At 42.9% G+C, this 15,094-nt stretch overlaps 2 protein-coding genes across 3 annotated transcripts in view; both read left to right on the forward strand.

Moving 5' to 3' along the window:
* CDC14A (cell division cycle 14A) overlaps window positions 1-15,094 on the forward strand; it is a 291,416-nt gene that overhangs the window by 231,043 nt on the left and 45,279 nt on the right. The window contains exon 14 of one of the 2 annotated variants that reach the window (XM_027868271.1): window positions 1,102-1,363. The exons of the other annotated variant lie outside the window; for it this stretch is intronic. Coding sequence (XP_027724072.1) covers window positions 1,102-1,123 — 22 coding nt within the window. The 3' untranslated portion in view covers window positions 1,124-1,363. Of the gene's footprint in view, window positions 1-1,101; window positions 1,364-15,094 lie in introns of those variants that run through there. 2 annotated transcript variants of the gene reach the window in all.
* GPR88 (G protein-coupled receptor 88) lies at window positions 13,356-14,519 on the forward strand. Its single transcript, XM_027868273.1, has one exon. The coding sequence runs from the start codon at window positions 13,356-13,358 to the stop codon at window positions 14,517-14,519; it is 1,164 nt and encodes a 387-aa protein (XP_027724074.1).

Genomic DNA, 15,094 nt, shown 5'->3' on the forward strand with positions numbered 1-15,094 from the left:
TATAAAAAAAAAAGCATGTAATTTTAAATTGACCACACTTGGAAACCTAAAAAGTACAGTGTGTTTTACGCTTTCCTGCGTGTATTTGCACATGAACCAAGACTTTCTACTTCTGTATGTTATTTGTCCATTGTTTTCAAAGAGGACCAGATTTTAAACATATACTTCTGTATATATACATACACATACACATACATATGTACATACATGTATACACACATGCATATCCATATACACACACACACACAAACCACATGATCCCTTCTCTCTTACTGATTCCATTTTAATGCAGTTTTGAGGCCATACACCTCAAGGATCTCTGTTTCTTATGCTTGGTTTGAACCTTTTGTTCAAGTTTTCTCTTTTCTCCTTGAGCTCTTTGGCAGTGGGGTGCTGCATGTATCCAACTTTTATCGTCACTACTTGGTTCCTAATGGGGACTTAGCAAAAGACACTAAATAGTTCATGGATTAGACCTAGAAGCTTGAGAAAAGTGACTTTTTTCACCTAACCAAATATAGTCTGAGACATTTTTCTGCATGAGTTGAGATTTTAAGGAAGATTTTAAATAAAATGTTTGGCCTGGTTAGGGGTGGCTTGGTGGGAGGCTGCATCAAGGAATATGAGATTGCATGGTGCAATCTTGTAAGAAGAGTCAAATTGAAGTGGGAGAAGAAAGGTGTTTGAGTAGATTTACTGGTTTAGAGTGAAGCAAGCAGGTAAGAAAAAGGGGCCTGAAGAGGTGATGTATGAGATTATATGAATTAGCTGAGATCCTTGGAATCTGCTGCTATGGGCTTCTCTTGTGGGAGGGTAAAGGATGTAGCAGGGAAGGTAATTTTTATTCTTTGGATCAACTATAGAATGAAGTTGAATAAATCTGTGGTAGATTACGTGGGCTTGACCAGTATATTGGTTATGACTGATATGCTCAGTTGATAAGAAGCATGCATTTGATACCTCATTTCTCTGTTCCATAGTCAGCCTGTATATCCTGGTCACAAAGGGGACCTAGTGAGACCTTGTGAATCCTTCAGTGCTACTGGAAAGATAAACCCTAGTACTTGCCTTACTGATGGTGGATCATCTTCATATACACAGGCTATCACATGACAAATGCTGAACCAGGAATTTGGCTTTGAGGATAGAATGAAAGAATCTTGAGGACGTCATAGAGGACAAAGGATCACCATGTTGTGACATCCATGTAAGAGGGGAGAGAAAAGAAGAGGACACTACTGTTCTTCTGAACCTGGGAGAGATAATGGAGCTACCTGTTCATGGAGACTGGGAAAGTTGAGTGTGGGGTTAGGCTAGCAAAGCACAAGGAGGTGGAGGACGGAATCTGGGTAAAATTTCCTAATTAAAAAAACAAAAAAACAAACAAAAACCAAACAGACCGTGATTTATCCTCTTGGCAAGGACATGCTTCAAATCATGTGGTGCCACCTTCCATTGCGTCTATCTTGGAGATTCTGTTTCCTGAGAGATGAAAATGACAATGTTTATAGTCTGTGCATTCAGCCATGTTAAGGCTGCCCTGTATCTAATATGAATGCTGTACAGATCAATACATGTGCATATGACATCTCATGGGAAAATGCTACATTTGGGTATTAAATCCTTCAAGATGACTTCCAGAGTCAAAACTTAGTTGGAAAAAATGACAGGCTAGAATCTCGGTCATGTCAATTAAACAATCAAGAAATATTTCTTAAGCACCTACAGTGTGCAAGGCACTGTGGCCCTTACTCTCCTTGAGGAGCTTATAGTGTATCTGGGGTAGACCAGAGATAAGTATGTGAACAATGAAATAACAATGCAAGAGTTAAACAGCAGTTCAAGACAGCAACACAACAGATGTCAGAAAATAGCACATACCTAATAACCAAATGGATGGTGCAGGGATTCAGAGGAAGGACAGATCACCGCCAGGTAGGGAGAAGACTTCATTGAGGATTTAAGATTTTAAATGGATCTTAAAGTATACGTAAGGATCTCAACAGTCCAGGGAGGGCAGGTAATGACAGCAATCTGAACAAAAATAGAGAATCAATTCCAGTCAGCAGGTATTTATTGAGTGCCTATCAGGTACAACATAACTGTGCTAGGCCAGGGATACAAAGACACAATGGAAGCAACCTTTGCCCTCAAAGAGCTGACATCACACTAGAGAAATGCAATATGTGCACAGAGAAGTAAAGACAAAATCTATACAAGTATTTGGGGGGATGGTGTTAGGGAGAGCATTCACAAGTGGGGATGTCAGAGTATGCCGTCTCTAGGACAAAGCACTTCCACTGAACTTTGAAGGGAGCTAAGATAAAGCAGGGAGATAAGGATGCTGTATATTCTGAACATGGAGCCCGGCTATGTTTTCCAGATGGGGTAGAACCAGGGTCTGAAGGCATTTAGAAATAAAACAGAGAAGTTTGTGTTTTACTCTAGAGACAAAAAGATACCACTATAGATGAGGAGTGACATGGTTAGAACTATGATGTAGAAATACCAGTTTGGCAGCTGTGTGAAGGATAGATTAGAAGGGGGAGAGGCTGGAGGTAGGGAGACCGTTGAGGAAGTCACTGCAATAGTCCAGGAGAATGGCAATGAGGGCCTGAATTAGGGTGGTGGGTATGTGAATGTAGAGAAAGGGGATGGATGGAGGTGTTGTGGATCATCAACAGAGCCTGGTGGATGAATGGATCAGGACAGAGGATGGGGTATTACAGAAAATGAGGACTAGAAAGTAACCTAAAAGTGGTGATCTTGCGTAACAGGAAGTACGTTGGTGCCCTCAACAGACATAAGGAAGTTAGGACGTGGAGTGAATTGGGGTATGAAAATGAGTTATATTTTGGAAGTGTTGAGTTTGAGATACCTAAAGGACATTCAGGTGGAGAGGTCAAACAGACTTTGGTGTTGTGGGACTATGGCTAAGGAGAGTAATGAGGGCTACATATGGACTTGGAATATTAAAGCTGGGAAAGACCCATTCCAACTTGTTCATTTTACAGGTAAAATTACTGAGGCAGGCCCAGGGAGTTTATATGACTTGGCTGGGATTATACTTAATAGAATCAGAGGATGTCACACTAAAAGGTATTTTAAATACTATCTAATCCAACCTACCTGTTGGGTTGAGGATGAGGAAATTGAGAACCAATGTGGTTAAGGGCTTAAGGTCACATGAATAGTATATTTGATTTTGATACCAATTGATTTTTACTAAGGTGATACTTTCTTGAGATTGGACTATCTGAAAATACCAAAAGAAAGGAAAATGTGTCACTTTTTTTCTCACTTTAAAGAAATCATATGGTTCCAATTTTCCACACCAACAGCAAAATTTAAGGAAAAAAAATTAGAAATGCTAATGGACTTTGTTGCCATTGTCCTTCTAGGACCAGGGTAAAAGGAAATGGTTTACTAGAACAATCGAAATAAATTATCAAGGGACTGTGGTTAGTGGATACATGTTTCGTTTCTTCTTTTCTTTTATCCCCCTTCAAGAATATAATCCTGAATTCTTAACTCTCAACTTGTTTCTCTGTGTTTGCATACTGTGTCTCAGTATATTGGCTGCCATCTTGTATATGGATGTCAAATTCATCTCATAAGGAGTTTAACAAAGAATTGTCTATTAGCTAAGAGAAACGTGGCTGTATTTTAAAAAGAACTGTAGAAACATACATTGGAATGTTAGTGCCAGGACTGAAATTGATAACTTCCAGTTGAAGTGAGAGTATAAATATAACAAGTACAGCAAATTCTTAATTGATGCCTCTAGTGTATAGATGACACAGTAAGAAAACTGGAAGAATGAGATGTCTAGATCTGATAACACTATGAATCTTCATTCAATATATGTATAATTATGTTTGGTTCGGGGACTCATCCCCCTTCCCCATCCCTTTTGGATTATTTAGTGTTAAGGATTACTTCAAGATCGAGCAGATAAGAGGGAAACATGCCCTAGGAAAACATGATTCAATAAAATATTATTTTAGTCTTGATAACTCCCAAACCCATATGCCTTCTAAAAGTTGGTAAAAATGGGGCAGGAGATAAAGCTGGAGGTTGTGGAAATCTCCTGGCAGAACCCTAAAGGAAGTTGAGAAGGAAATAAGGAACAAGGCATTCCCTATAGGTAATCTCTGGGCTGAGCCAGAAAATTCCAGTTGAGAATTATCCTAAGGAAGCAGTTTACTACAACTGTTCTCACTGCAAAAGAAAATCTCATCCCAGAAAAGCTCAAGTTGCCTGACCGTTAAAAGACAAGTGAGAGATTCAGTCATGGTTGAGGATCCTAGGCTCGTAGATCCAGGGGTGGAAGAGATCTCTGAGGTCATTTACCAGTGCCCCCATTTTACAGATGAGGAGTTCGATGTCAAGAGAGAAGTGACTTGTTCAGGGTCGCCCACATAGTAAGTAACAAAGCCAGGGTTCGAACCCAGGTCCTTAGACTCCAAATCCAGCAGTGTGTGTAAGCCATCTATTCAGCCAAAAGATAGAACAAGGTTCTGTATGTGATGAAATTCAGTAATACTCCAACATATCTATAATCTCATCAATGTGAGTATTCCTTCCATCAGTGCAGACCCATCCTTGCCTTCTGTATTCTGTGGGATTCTTCATGTTCTCCCTTAAGTTTGGGTAAAAACACAACTTCTCCCCCAAGCAGAGACCTCCAGTAAGACCCACCAAACACTCTGGAAGTCTTCTTAGTCTTTACGTTATGAGGAACCAGTGGAGCATTCAGGCTGGCCTTCATTCTTTTATTCCTTTTGCCACATGATCAACCTATCTTTTTTCCCTTGATGGTTTCATGGCACCTCTTTTTTTTATTATAGGTCTTTGTCTGCAATTTTTTGCCACCTGCTCACACCTACCGTGTATCCATCTATTTGCATTGTAGTTAATTCTCAACTTCTATTTTGCAGATACAGTAGCATTTCATAACTTGTAGTCCTAAAACAGCACAGGAAGAATTGGTGTTAAAAAATTTGGGCCTTTGTTTCAGGAAGAAGCTTTAGGTCATTAAAAGAACTTTACAATTTTTCAGAGGCAGCTCAAACCATATTACCCCTCCTGTTCACTATCCCAGGCTCAATTCTTTGCATGTTTGTCCAAGATAACCTATACTAATGGATGAGCTTGATAAGTTATCCATCCAACTGCTTATCATAGTGTGTAGATAAAGGAATAGAGGAAAATCCTGGGTAACACTTTTCATTCAGTCACGAGAGAATTCCTGCCTTCTTTCTTGCATATAGGGAAAAAAGATAGTGTGTATATAGGCCCGTTCAATTTCCCACTGATTGCATAGAATAGTTGGAAATAAAACTGTGTCTACTGGTTCTTTAATCTTCCTCTAAATTATTATAATTGAGACTTTGGTCTTTCATTCTCTTTTACCTAGCAAGCTTGCCAATTTCTGTCTTAAAATTAGGAAAGATAATCATATAGCCCTACTCAGATGCTTCATCATGGCATGAAGTGACAGTGGAAAGAGCCCCTAGATTTGAAGTTAGAAGACATTGGATTCAAATTATAGCTCTGATGTTAAGTGGCAATATGATTCTGAAAAGAGCATTGGGTCTGTTCTCTCTCTCTCTCTCTCTCTCTCTCTCTCTCTCTCTCTCTGTCTCTATCTCTCTCTGTAGCTACATATATGGGCAGCTAGGTGGCACAGTGGTTAGAGGGCTGGACAGACTCATCTTCATGGGTTCAGATCTGGCCTCATTCATATACTAGCTATGTGACCTTGGGCAAGTCACTTAACCCTCTTTGCTACAGTTTCCTTATCTGTACAATGAGCTGGAGAAGGAAATGACAGAAGACTTCAGTATCTTTACCAAGAAAATGCCAAATGGGATCATGAAGAGTTGGACATGACTGAGAAATGAGTAAACAACAACTTCAAACAAATCACTTAACCTCTCAGTTTAAGTGGCCTCAGTTTCCTCATCTGTAAAATCAAGGCATTGGACTAGAAGGCCTTTTTTTTTTAAGACAATTGGGGTTAAGTGACTTGCCCAGGGTCACACAGCTAGTAGGTGTCAAGTGTTTGGTCTGAGGCCAGATTTGAACTCAGGTCCTCCTGATTTCAGGGTTGGTGCTCTATCCATTGCACCACCTAGAAGGCCTTTAAGGTCCCTGGTAGCTCTCTATCTGTGATCTTATGATCAGTTCCATCTCTAATTCTATGAACCTGATGTGCTAAGTCCTTTAACCTTTCTGGGCTTCAATTTCTTCACCTAAAAAATGGGGATAATACTTCCATTGCCTACCTGATAGCGGTTGTTTTGAAGAAATGCTTTGTAATTTTTTTTCGTTACAGAAATGTGTTTGTTGTCCTAAAATTACAAAATTTTGGAGTTGAAAGAAACCTTAGACATCTAATCCAACTTTCTCATTTTAATAGATGAGACTGTGGCCCAGAATTTAAGCTACTCAGTGACAGTGCAAGTGTTAAAGTGAAAGATTCCCTGACTCCTACACCAAGGCTCTTCCATTAGGCAAACTGATTGTTCAAAGACATAATAAATATAAAAAAGTGTAGAATATAGACTCTATCTTCTTATCAATGATATAAACCAGCCCAAGTTCATGAGAATTTGGGGTCAGTCGTCACTTCCATGAATTTTCTACAATTAAGTATTTCTTAAATTCCCATTCAATAATTCAAATAAGATTCTCCCTCCTTGCCTAATTCCCCTAATTCCTCGCCTCTCTATCCCTTCTCCCTTCTCTCTGTCTCTGTCTGTCTCTTCCCCTCTGTCTCTTCCCCTCTGTCTCTCTCTCCATTTCATAGATGAACATTCTTTCTTTTCCTTCATTTTGGCAAATCAGTTCAAGCTACTCATGAATAAATTGCCTTGGTGAAATTTCTATTCTAGTATTCAATCCAAATGTATAATATTGAGAGGCAGCCTGAGGTAGCAGAAAGGACCCAGAACTTGGGTTCAAGGAAGAATTGGGTTTGAATCTCTCCTGAAACATCTGTCATCATGTGATCATTGGCAAGGTGTTCAACCTCTCAAAGTTTCAGTTTCCTCATCTGTAAAATGGGTATAATATCTCACAAGGTTATTGGGAGCCTCAAATGTGATAATAGATACAGAGTACATAATGGATAATAAAGTACAAAGTACTCTACGAACTTTAAATAGTTCTTAAAAGCGATGCCAGCAGAGAGATATTTTGCCACTTCCTATCAAGGTGGAAAGGTTTCAAATGCAGATCTGTATGTATGTTGTTCAAAGAATAGTCTGTCTAAATCTGAAGAGGTTCCTAGCCAGAAGGTTGGCCACTGGATAACAGAATTTTTTGGGGGGGCAATAGAAATAATAATAATAATAATAATTCTTCTTCTTCTTCCTCTTCTTCTCTGGCAAGGCAATTGGAGTTAAGTGACTTGCCTAGGGTCACACAGCTAGTAAGTGTGAAATGTCTGGTCTGAGAGGGGATTTGAACTTCGGTCTGCCTGACTCCAGGGATGATGCCCTATTCACTGCGTCACCTAGCTGCCCCCAGCCATAGAAATTCTTTACAATTGTATATTCTACTTTTCCTGCAACTAACCAATTCAACAATATGCAATTCATTTCAACAAGACAAAGCCTTGTGCTGAACACAGGGGCTAGAAAGACAAAAATGAAATGGTTCTTGCTTTCAAGGAGCTTACAATCCACTGGAAAGGGAGTACATCATGTACACAGGTAAGTAAATGCAAAGTATATATACCACGGTAGACAAAGTAACTTCAAGAAAGAAAGAGTTCTAAGGACTGGGGTGACCAAGAAAGGCTTCACTTAGAAAGGGGGCCCTGGGGTAGGCTTTGAAGGAAGTGAAGAGCATTTAGGAGTGGCATTCTATAGTGGTGGAATAGTGGTGGAACCAATACTCACAGCAATGAAGGCTGGGAGCTTCTGAAAGTCTTTAGTTTTGTGCTGCAGTAATACCTTTGACTTTTTTCTCTCAGGTAGAACATGTTAATTATCCACATATTTTGTACCTGAAAAATACAGAAAAAAATTTTTTTTCATCTCAACACAACAAGAATTATCTGGAGGTGTTTCTAATTTCTAGAAAGTTTCCCACCTCTCTCTTCTATGTCCTGCCATTAATACCAACAGTCATAGGTTTTTAAAAGCGGATTAAAAAATGAATCAAATTAAGTGCCTTAATGGAGGGAAGGGGAGGGCAGTCTTTTCTAGATAGACACCAAGCCGGAGCAATTTTAAGCCCAAACAATGGTATTCTTAGAAAAGCTACAAGCAAATGGGGAATATAGGTCACTAAAGAAATGCCTTGAAAATTTCACAAAGCTACTCTCCAAAGCAGAAACATTAGGTTGAGAATGCCCTACTGGTATAAAGGCAGACAGAGATGCATGGCTTCCCATAGATAGGAAGGAGCTCTGAATGTGTCTAGGGGTGGGCTTAACTTTATAAATGGAAAATGGATGACTTGGAGTCCATCTGGCTTGGTGCAGTGGAGACAAACTGGATTTGACCTTAACAGTTTGGGTTTTTATGTTTAAGGGGATGTTTAAGGATCATGCTGGAGTAAAAAGAACCCTGGATAACTACTCCAGTCCTGAGTTCAAGCCTCAATTCTATTAAGGAGTTGTGTATGTGACACTGAGCTAATCAGGAGGTCTTGGGTTGAGGGAAGGAGACAACAATGAATTGAACTGGGAATAAATCAATCAACAAACATTTATTAAACCCGCTGTTATATACCAGGCACTGTAGTAGGTGTTGAGTAAAAAGTAAAAATATGAAATAGTCTCTGCTCTCAAGGAGTTTATAGTCTATGGAGGAAAGATAATACGTGCATATATAAATATATGCCAAATAGATACAAAAATACAAAGGAAGTTGATTGGAGGAAGGGGGGACTAAGATCTGTATGGATTCGGAGCAGCTTAGGAGGTGGTGTTTTAGTCAAGTTTTGAAAGAAACTAGGAATTCTGAGAGACCAAAGTAAGGAAGGAATGAATTCCAGGTATGGAGAACATCCACTGGTAGGCCAAGGAAACGGCCTAGATGAAAGGAGAAAGTCTTCCAAGGCCAGTGCAATGAAAAGCCTTTGAGTGCTGAAGCCTGACAACATTGACTTTTGGGCCTGGGGGCAAAAATCCAAAAACCTGAATCTGAGACTGAATCCATCATTCCATCTACAATTCATTTTTGAAGGAAAAGCTGAAAAGGCTGCCTATGTTTGGAACTGTAATATTCACTCACTATCTTGGTGCTTAATGGAGAATCCTTTTTAAGATGGTAAAAATGGAGAGATTTTGATGTTAATTGCAAGCTTTAATTGTAAAGGATTTCAAGAAAACTTGGAGCCTTGGTTTTCTTGCTTTGTACAATGTACTCAGCTATTAAAAAAAAGAAGAAATTGAGAGACAGTGTGGTGTAATGGTTATAGCACTGGATAGGGAAGTAGGAGACCTAGTTCTGCCACTAACTGTGTGAGCTTGGGCAAATCATTTTTCTTCTATGGACCTCAGTTTACTTATCTGTAAAATAAGGGAAATGGACTACATGAGCTTGAAAAACTTTCAGCTCCAAATTTCTATGATTCATGATGCCTCTCAGCTGAGGATCTGAGCTCATAATCTCACCCCCATTCTCTCCTCCTTTGCTCCAAACTCAGAGCAAGAGGGGGCACTTTTCCTCATCACAGTGAATGCCTATAGTTACTTGTGCCTTTAATCTTCTCTCCTCCCATGCTTGTGGAATTGAATCTTTTCTCTTTCCTCCAACAGCACATTCCCCTCATCATCATTTTATTCTAATCTTTAATTTCCCTTTATCTGACTCCTTTTCTGCTGTCTACAAATAAACCCAAGTCTCCCCCATCCTTCACCTGATTTTGCTATCCTCTCAACCTAACATCCTACATCTTTTCTCTAACAACCAAACTCCTAGGGTGGAAAAAACAAACAACCGTCTAGACCAATTGGATTACTTACTTTGTTTTGCACACACTTGGTTGCTGTCCTTCATGTTCAAAGAGAACACTTTGGGGTCAAGGTACAGTGTGTCTGACTGTGGCTGATCAGACCAATGTGAGCTCTGAATGCTTTACCACTCATCAGGCACTAATGGTCTATACCAACATTTGGAGTGGAGATGCCTCTAAAGTTGCACATCTCATGTTTCTTTTGAGCTACTGTAGTCTTGCTTTGCTTATAGAGCATAGCATCTTCTTTGATTCGGGCATGCCATGCTGGGTGGTCCTGTGCCAATGTCTTCTATATATCACAATCAATTCCAAAATTCTTCACAAATTGAGAGTGTGCTTGTATCACTTTTTCTGACCTCCATGTGTACACTTGCCTTGTGTGAGTTCTCCATAAAACAGTCTTTTTGGCAAATGTATGTTTGGCATTTAAACAACATGGCCAGCCCATCAGAGATGTACTCTCTGCAGCAGAGTTCAAATGCTTGACAGTTGAGCTCTAGAAAGGACCTCAGGACCTTTACTTACCAGGTGATCTTCAGAATCTTCCTAAGAATTCAAATGGAAGTGATTGTTTCATGGCATGGCACTGGTATACTGTGCAGGTTTCATAGGCATACAAGAATGACGTCAGCACAAGGGCTATGTAGACACATTCAGTTTGGTAGGCGGCCTAATACCTCTTTTCTCCCACATTTTCCTTGGGAGTCTCCCAAATATTGGCAATGCCTGCTTCAACATCATCAGCTATGTGTAAAACCCTAAAAAAGTATACTAACAAGGTAAGTCTTACACATAATAGGTGATTAATAAATGCTTTTTTGGATATATTGTGCTCAGTAAATACACTTTAGATGCATACTTTTAATATAAAGAAAAAATACCCAATCCCTCTATCCTTCCTTCAATTACAGGACTCCAGATGGCAAAAATCTAGCTTTACAGTCTGAGATCACCACCAATCTCATTTGAATAACAGTTTAAATGGGTTAGACTTAATTTAGTAATATTTAGCACTTACTTTCTTCAAAGCACTTTGCAATCATGCAGTAATCAGCATGGTTCCTTTGAAAGGGAAAGAAATTTAATCTTTTTTTTTTCAGATGAGAAAACAAAACCTAGAGGAGTGGGTTGTACCTTCTGCTTATATAGTGTCAGACCTTTGGACTCGATTCTTATCACCCTATCTTTCCTCCTGGAACTGAAGTGAGGTGTCATTTGCCTTGGTCAGGCAGAAGTGTCAGGGCCATAGAAAAAGGGTAGATTTTAAGTATCATTAAATTTTAGATCCAGAAAGTTTGAGTTTAATACCTTCATCATGGACAAGAAAATACTAAATCATGCAAGTTTTGTGATTGACCTGATGTCAAATAGCTAGTTAGTGGCAACAAGCTGGTAAATGTCCGCTCCATCAAAGAGACTATTAGTCTATTGCAGTGGTGGGGAACCTGTGGCCAGGAGGCCACATGTGGCCTTCTAGGTCCTTGGGTGTGGCCTTTTGGCCAAGTCTAAGTTTTACAGAACAACTCCTTTTATTAAGGTGATTTGTTCTGTGAAGTTTGGATTTGGTCAAAGGGCCACACTTGAGAACCTAGATGGTCACCTGTGGCCTTGAGGCCCCAGGTTCCCCACCCTTGGTCTGGTGCTCTTTCCTTAATACCTTATTGCTCCTCTCAAATAACTGTCACCCCATTTTTCAGGAAGCAGTTTTTTGGGGGCTGCCCCTTAAGCACATTTCCCCCCTCAGGAAAGGTGAAAGACTGCTGGCATCCAACAAAATGTTTACAAATTCATCCAGTAAGGCCTTGTTCAAGACCTGTTCAAAAGGAAATAAATTTGGATGTAAGCCGCCAAATCTCTATCACTTGGAGCCTGATTTTGCACTATGTAGATTGTTCACAATTCCTGTTTTCTCTTATTCTTTATCACTTGCCTTTTGCCAATTTCATTATTTAAAAAAAAACACAACTCTGACCCAGCAATGGAAGGAGCACAAGGCTGGACATCTCTCTGTGGCTGACCACTTGTTGCAGCTGTTTTGTACAGGAAATCCATACTTCACTATTCTTTTACAGCGTCTGGAAAGGGGTTGAATGGAAAAGCCAAAATAATAACATTGGGGGATTACATTTGATCCCTGTTAGTTTTTGCCCAGGGAAACTGAGATTTTAACTTTGATTTTTTTAAAAAAATCCCTGATAAACTAGTGTTATAGGAAGATATAGGTTTAAGGTATCTGTTTCACCAGCTACAACATCTCCTACCAGTCTGTGAATCAGATTGGAATAAAGGTAGTGTAGACCTATAAGGTTCTATTTCAACCAAAGAGGGAAGAAGGAGGGAACTAAAAGAGAAGAGAAATTGATGGGGGAGGGGGTGAGGAGGGAGTAGGAGAGAGAGTAAAGGATAGAGAAAGAAACCCCCTAATTGCAAGACTTTCTGAGCAAGATATTTTTCTTCCTTTCCCAAGTTTGAAGGCTGCTGAATAATTCATGAAAAGCGTGGAAAGGCTGAATTTACCTAGGGTGGTGAATAACTGAACAGGAGTGAGCTGAGCAAGAGAGGCTGTATCACATCAGCCACCACTCCTGCCTCTCAGCCCAGGGTGCTCTACAGCTCTCAATTTGCTTTTCAACAAGCTTCTACTCTCTGCTACTGTGATTGCAGGAGCTTGCTTGCCTGGGTGGGTCTCCAGCCTGCTAAAAGTCAGATAGTCTTCCCCCTGGCACTGCTGCCAGCTGGGAAGCTCCTCCTTGCTTATTGCTACTGCTGTTGCTGCCAAGCCTTGGACCATGTGCCCAGTTCGTGAGTATTGGCGATGCTCCTGGCACTGATTCCAATGGAACTTCTCTGATGGCATTTTCCTGGGACCATAGGTGCTGCTGTTGCTACAAGGTGCTTTGGAAGATCACTTCTTCTGTTACCGTTGGCACAGGACCAGCCTGAGAGCAAGGTATCTCCTATCCCTCCACCCCCACTTCCACCCCAACATTCCATCTGGGCATTTTTCCCAGCTGGGATATACCTGCTGGCTCCTGGAAGTGGGTACTCCAGCTGGAATCATTTCCAACTGGAAGGAGGAAGGCTATTTTTGCTACTGCTGCTGTCTGCCCCTACTGAAAGCAGGAACTCTTTTTCCTTGCTCTGGGGACATTTCTGAAGCAGGTACCTGCTACCAGAAATTAAACTCACCTACCACATTCCAATCTTTCTGCCCCTCCCCAGATCTCTACCTAAAGTCCATTCTTCCACAGCCTTTTGATCTGGGCGATAGAGGGTGGACCTCCACCCTTGTTGGCCCTACAGGACAGTGTCGGGTGTAATGGAGCCTTCAGAAAGAAGTCAAAGTTAAAGAGCTGGGTGTGAAGGTGGAAGCCAGCATGACCAACAGCTCCTCCACGTCCACCACCACCTCCACTGCCGGGGGGTCGCTGCTACTGCTGTGCGAAGAGGAGGGCTCGTGGGCAGGACGCAGGATTCCCGTGTCCCTCCTCTACTCGGGCCTGGCCATCGGGGGGACGCTGGCCAACGGCATGGTCATCTACCTGGTGTCATCCTTCCGAAAGCTCCAGACCACTAGCAACGCTTTCATTGTGAACGGCTGCGCTGCTGACCTGAGCGTGTGCGCCCTCTGGATGCCGCAGGAGGCCGTATTAGGGCTGCTGCCCAACTCCTCGCCCGAGCCTCCAGGGGGGTGGGATGGCGCTGGGGGCAGCTACCGCCTTCTGCGGGGCGGGTTGCTGGGCCTCGGCCTCACCGTGTCCCTCCTATCCCACTGCTTGGTGGCCCTGAACCGCTACCTGCTCATCACGCGGGCGCCCGCCACCTACCAGGTGCTATACCAGCGGCGCCACACGGCAGGCATGCTGGCACTGAGCTGGGCCCTGGCTCTGGTGCTTGTGCTGCTGCTACCTCCCTGGACAGCGCCGGCAGGTCGCGTGCCCCCCGAGGTGCACTACCCAGCGCTGCTGGCCGCTCTGGCGCTGCTGGCTCAGACCGCGCTGTTGCTGCACTGCTACCTGGGCATAGTGCGCCGGGTGCGGGTCAGCGTCAAGCGGGTCAGCGTGCTCAACTTCCACCTGCTGCACCAGCTGCCGGGCTGTGCCGCGGCCGCGGCCGCCTTTCCAAGTGCTCCTGGCCCCCCTCACCCGCACCCAGTGCCCCAGGCAGCCGCAGCTGCGGCTCAGCCCCTGCCGCCCACTCTGCACCCGCGCCGGGCACAGAGGCGCCTCAACGGGCTGTCAGTGCTGCTGCTCTGCTGCGTCTTTCTGCTGGCCACGCAGCCCCTCGTGTGGGTGAGCCTGGCCAGCGGCTTCTCGCTGCCTGTCCCCTGGGGGTTGCAGGCGGCCAGCTGGCTCCTGTGCTGTTCTCTATCCGCCCTCAACCCGCTGCTCTACACCTGGAAGAACGAGGAGTTCCGCCGTTCAGTGCGCTCGGTCCTGCCCGGCATTGGGGACGCGGCTGCTGCTGCCGCCGCCGCCACTGCTGTACCAGCCGTGTCCCAGGCACAGCTGGGCACCCGGGCCGCTGGCCAGCACTGGTGACGCGGTTGCCAGGGCAGCCTAGGCGACGGAGGAGAGGTTGTCCGACTTCCAACTCCCAGGCCGCCCCCTCCTCCAAAGCATCACGTCGCTGGAGGAAGAAGACTCATGATATATACTGCAATAAAGCTGACAAGAGAAACTTCATCCAGCTCTCACTGGGACAGGCAGGATCGTCAGCTCCCTCACTCTCAGAACGCGAAAGGGATGGGGTGGGGTGGGGGTGTCCGGGGGAAAAGAAAACTCACTTTCTTCTCCAAATCGTTCAGTTCGGTCCATTGACTGTTATTACCCCTTAGACTGCTGGTAGGGGGAAACGGGACCCCCAAGCTGGCAATTTAAACACCCATGCGAACTTCATTTTAAACCATAAACTTCGTACTAGTGCTCAACTCCCCTTTTCCTTTTGGATCACTAACCGTGATAAAAGTACCTTTATTTTCTCCTTCATTGTTTAATATCTTACTAGAAGCCCTGGGTGTGCATGGGGCAAAGATTCTTTATGCTATATGATTTAGGAGATACCTGCTAACTTTGATTTGGTCTTTGTTCATTTATCCAATGTATTTTATTAGCCC

The sequence above is a fragment of the Vombatus ursinus genome, unplaced genomic scaffold, assembly GCF_900497805.2.
Source record: "Vombatus ursinus unplaced genomic scaffold, bare-nosed wombat genome assembly UNPS02014787.1, whole genome shotgun sequence".
Lineage (NCBI taxonomy): Eukaryota > Metazoa > Chordata > Mammalia > Diprotodontia > Vombatidae > Vombatus > Vombatus ursinus.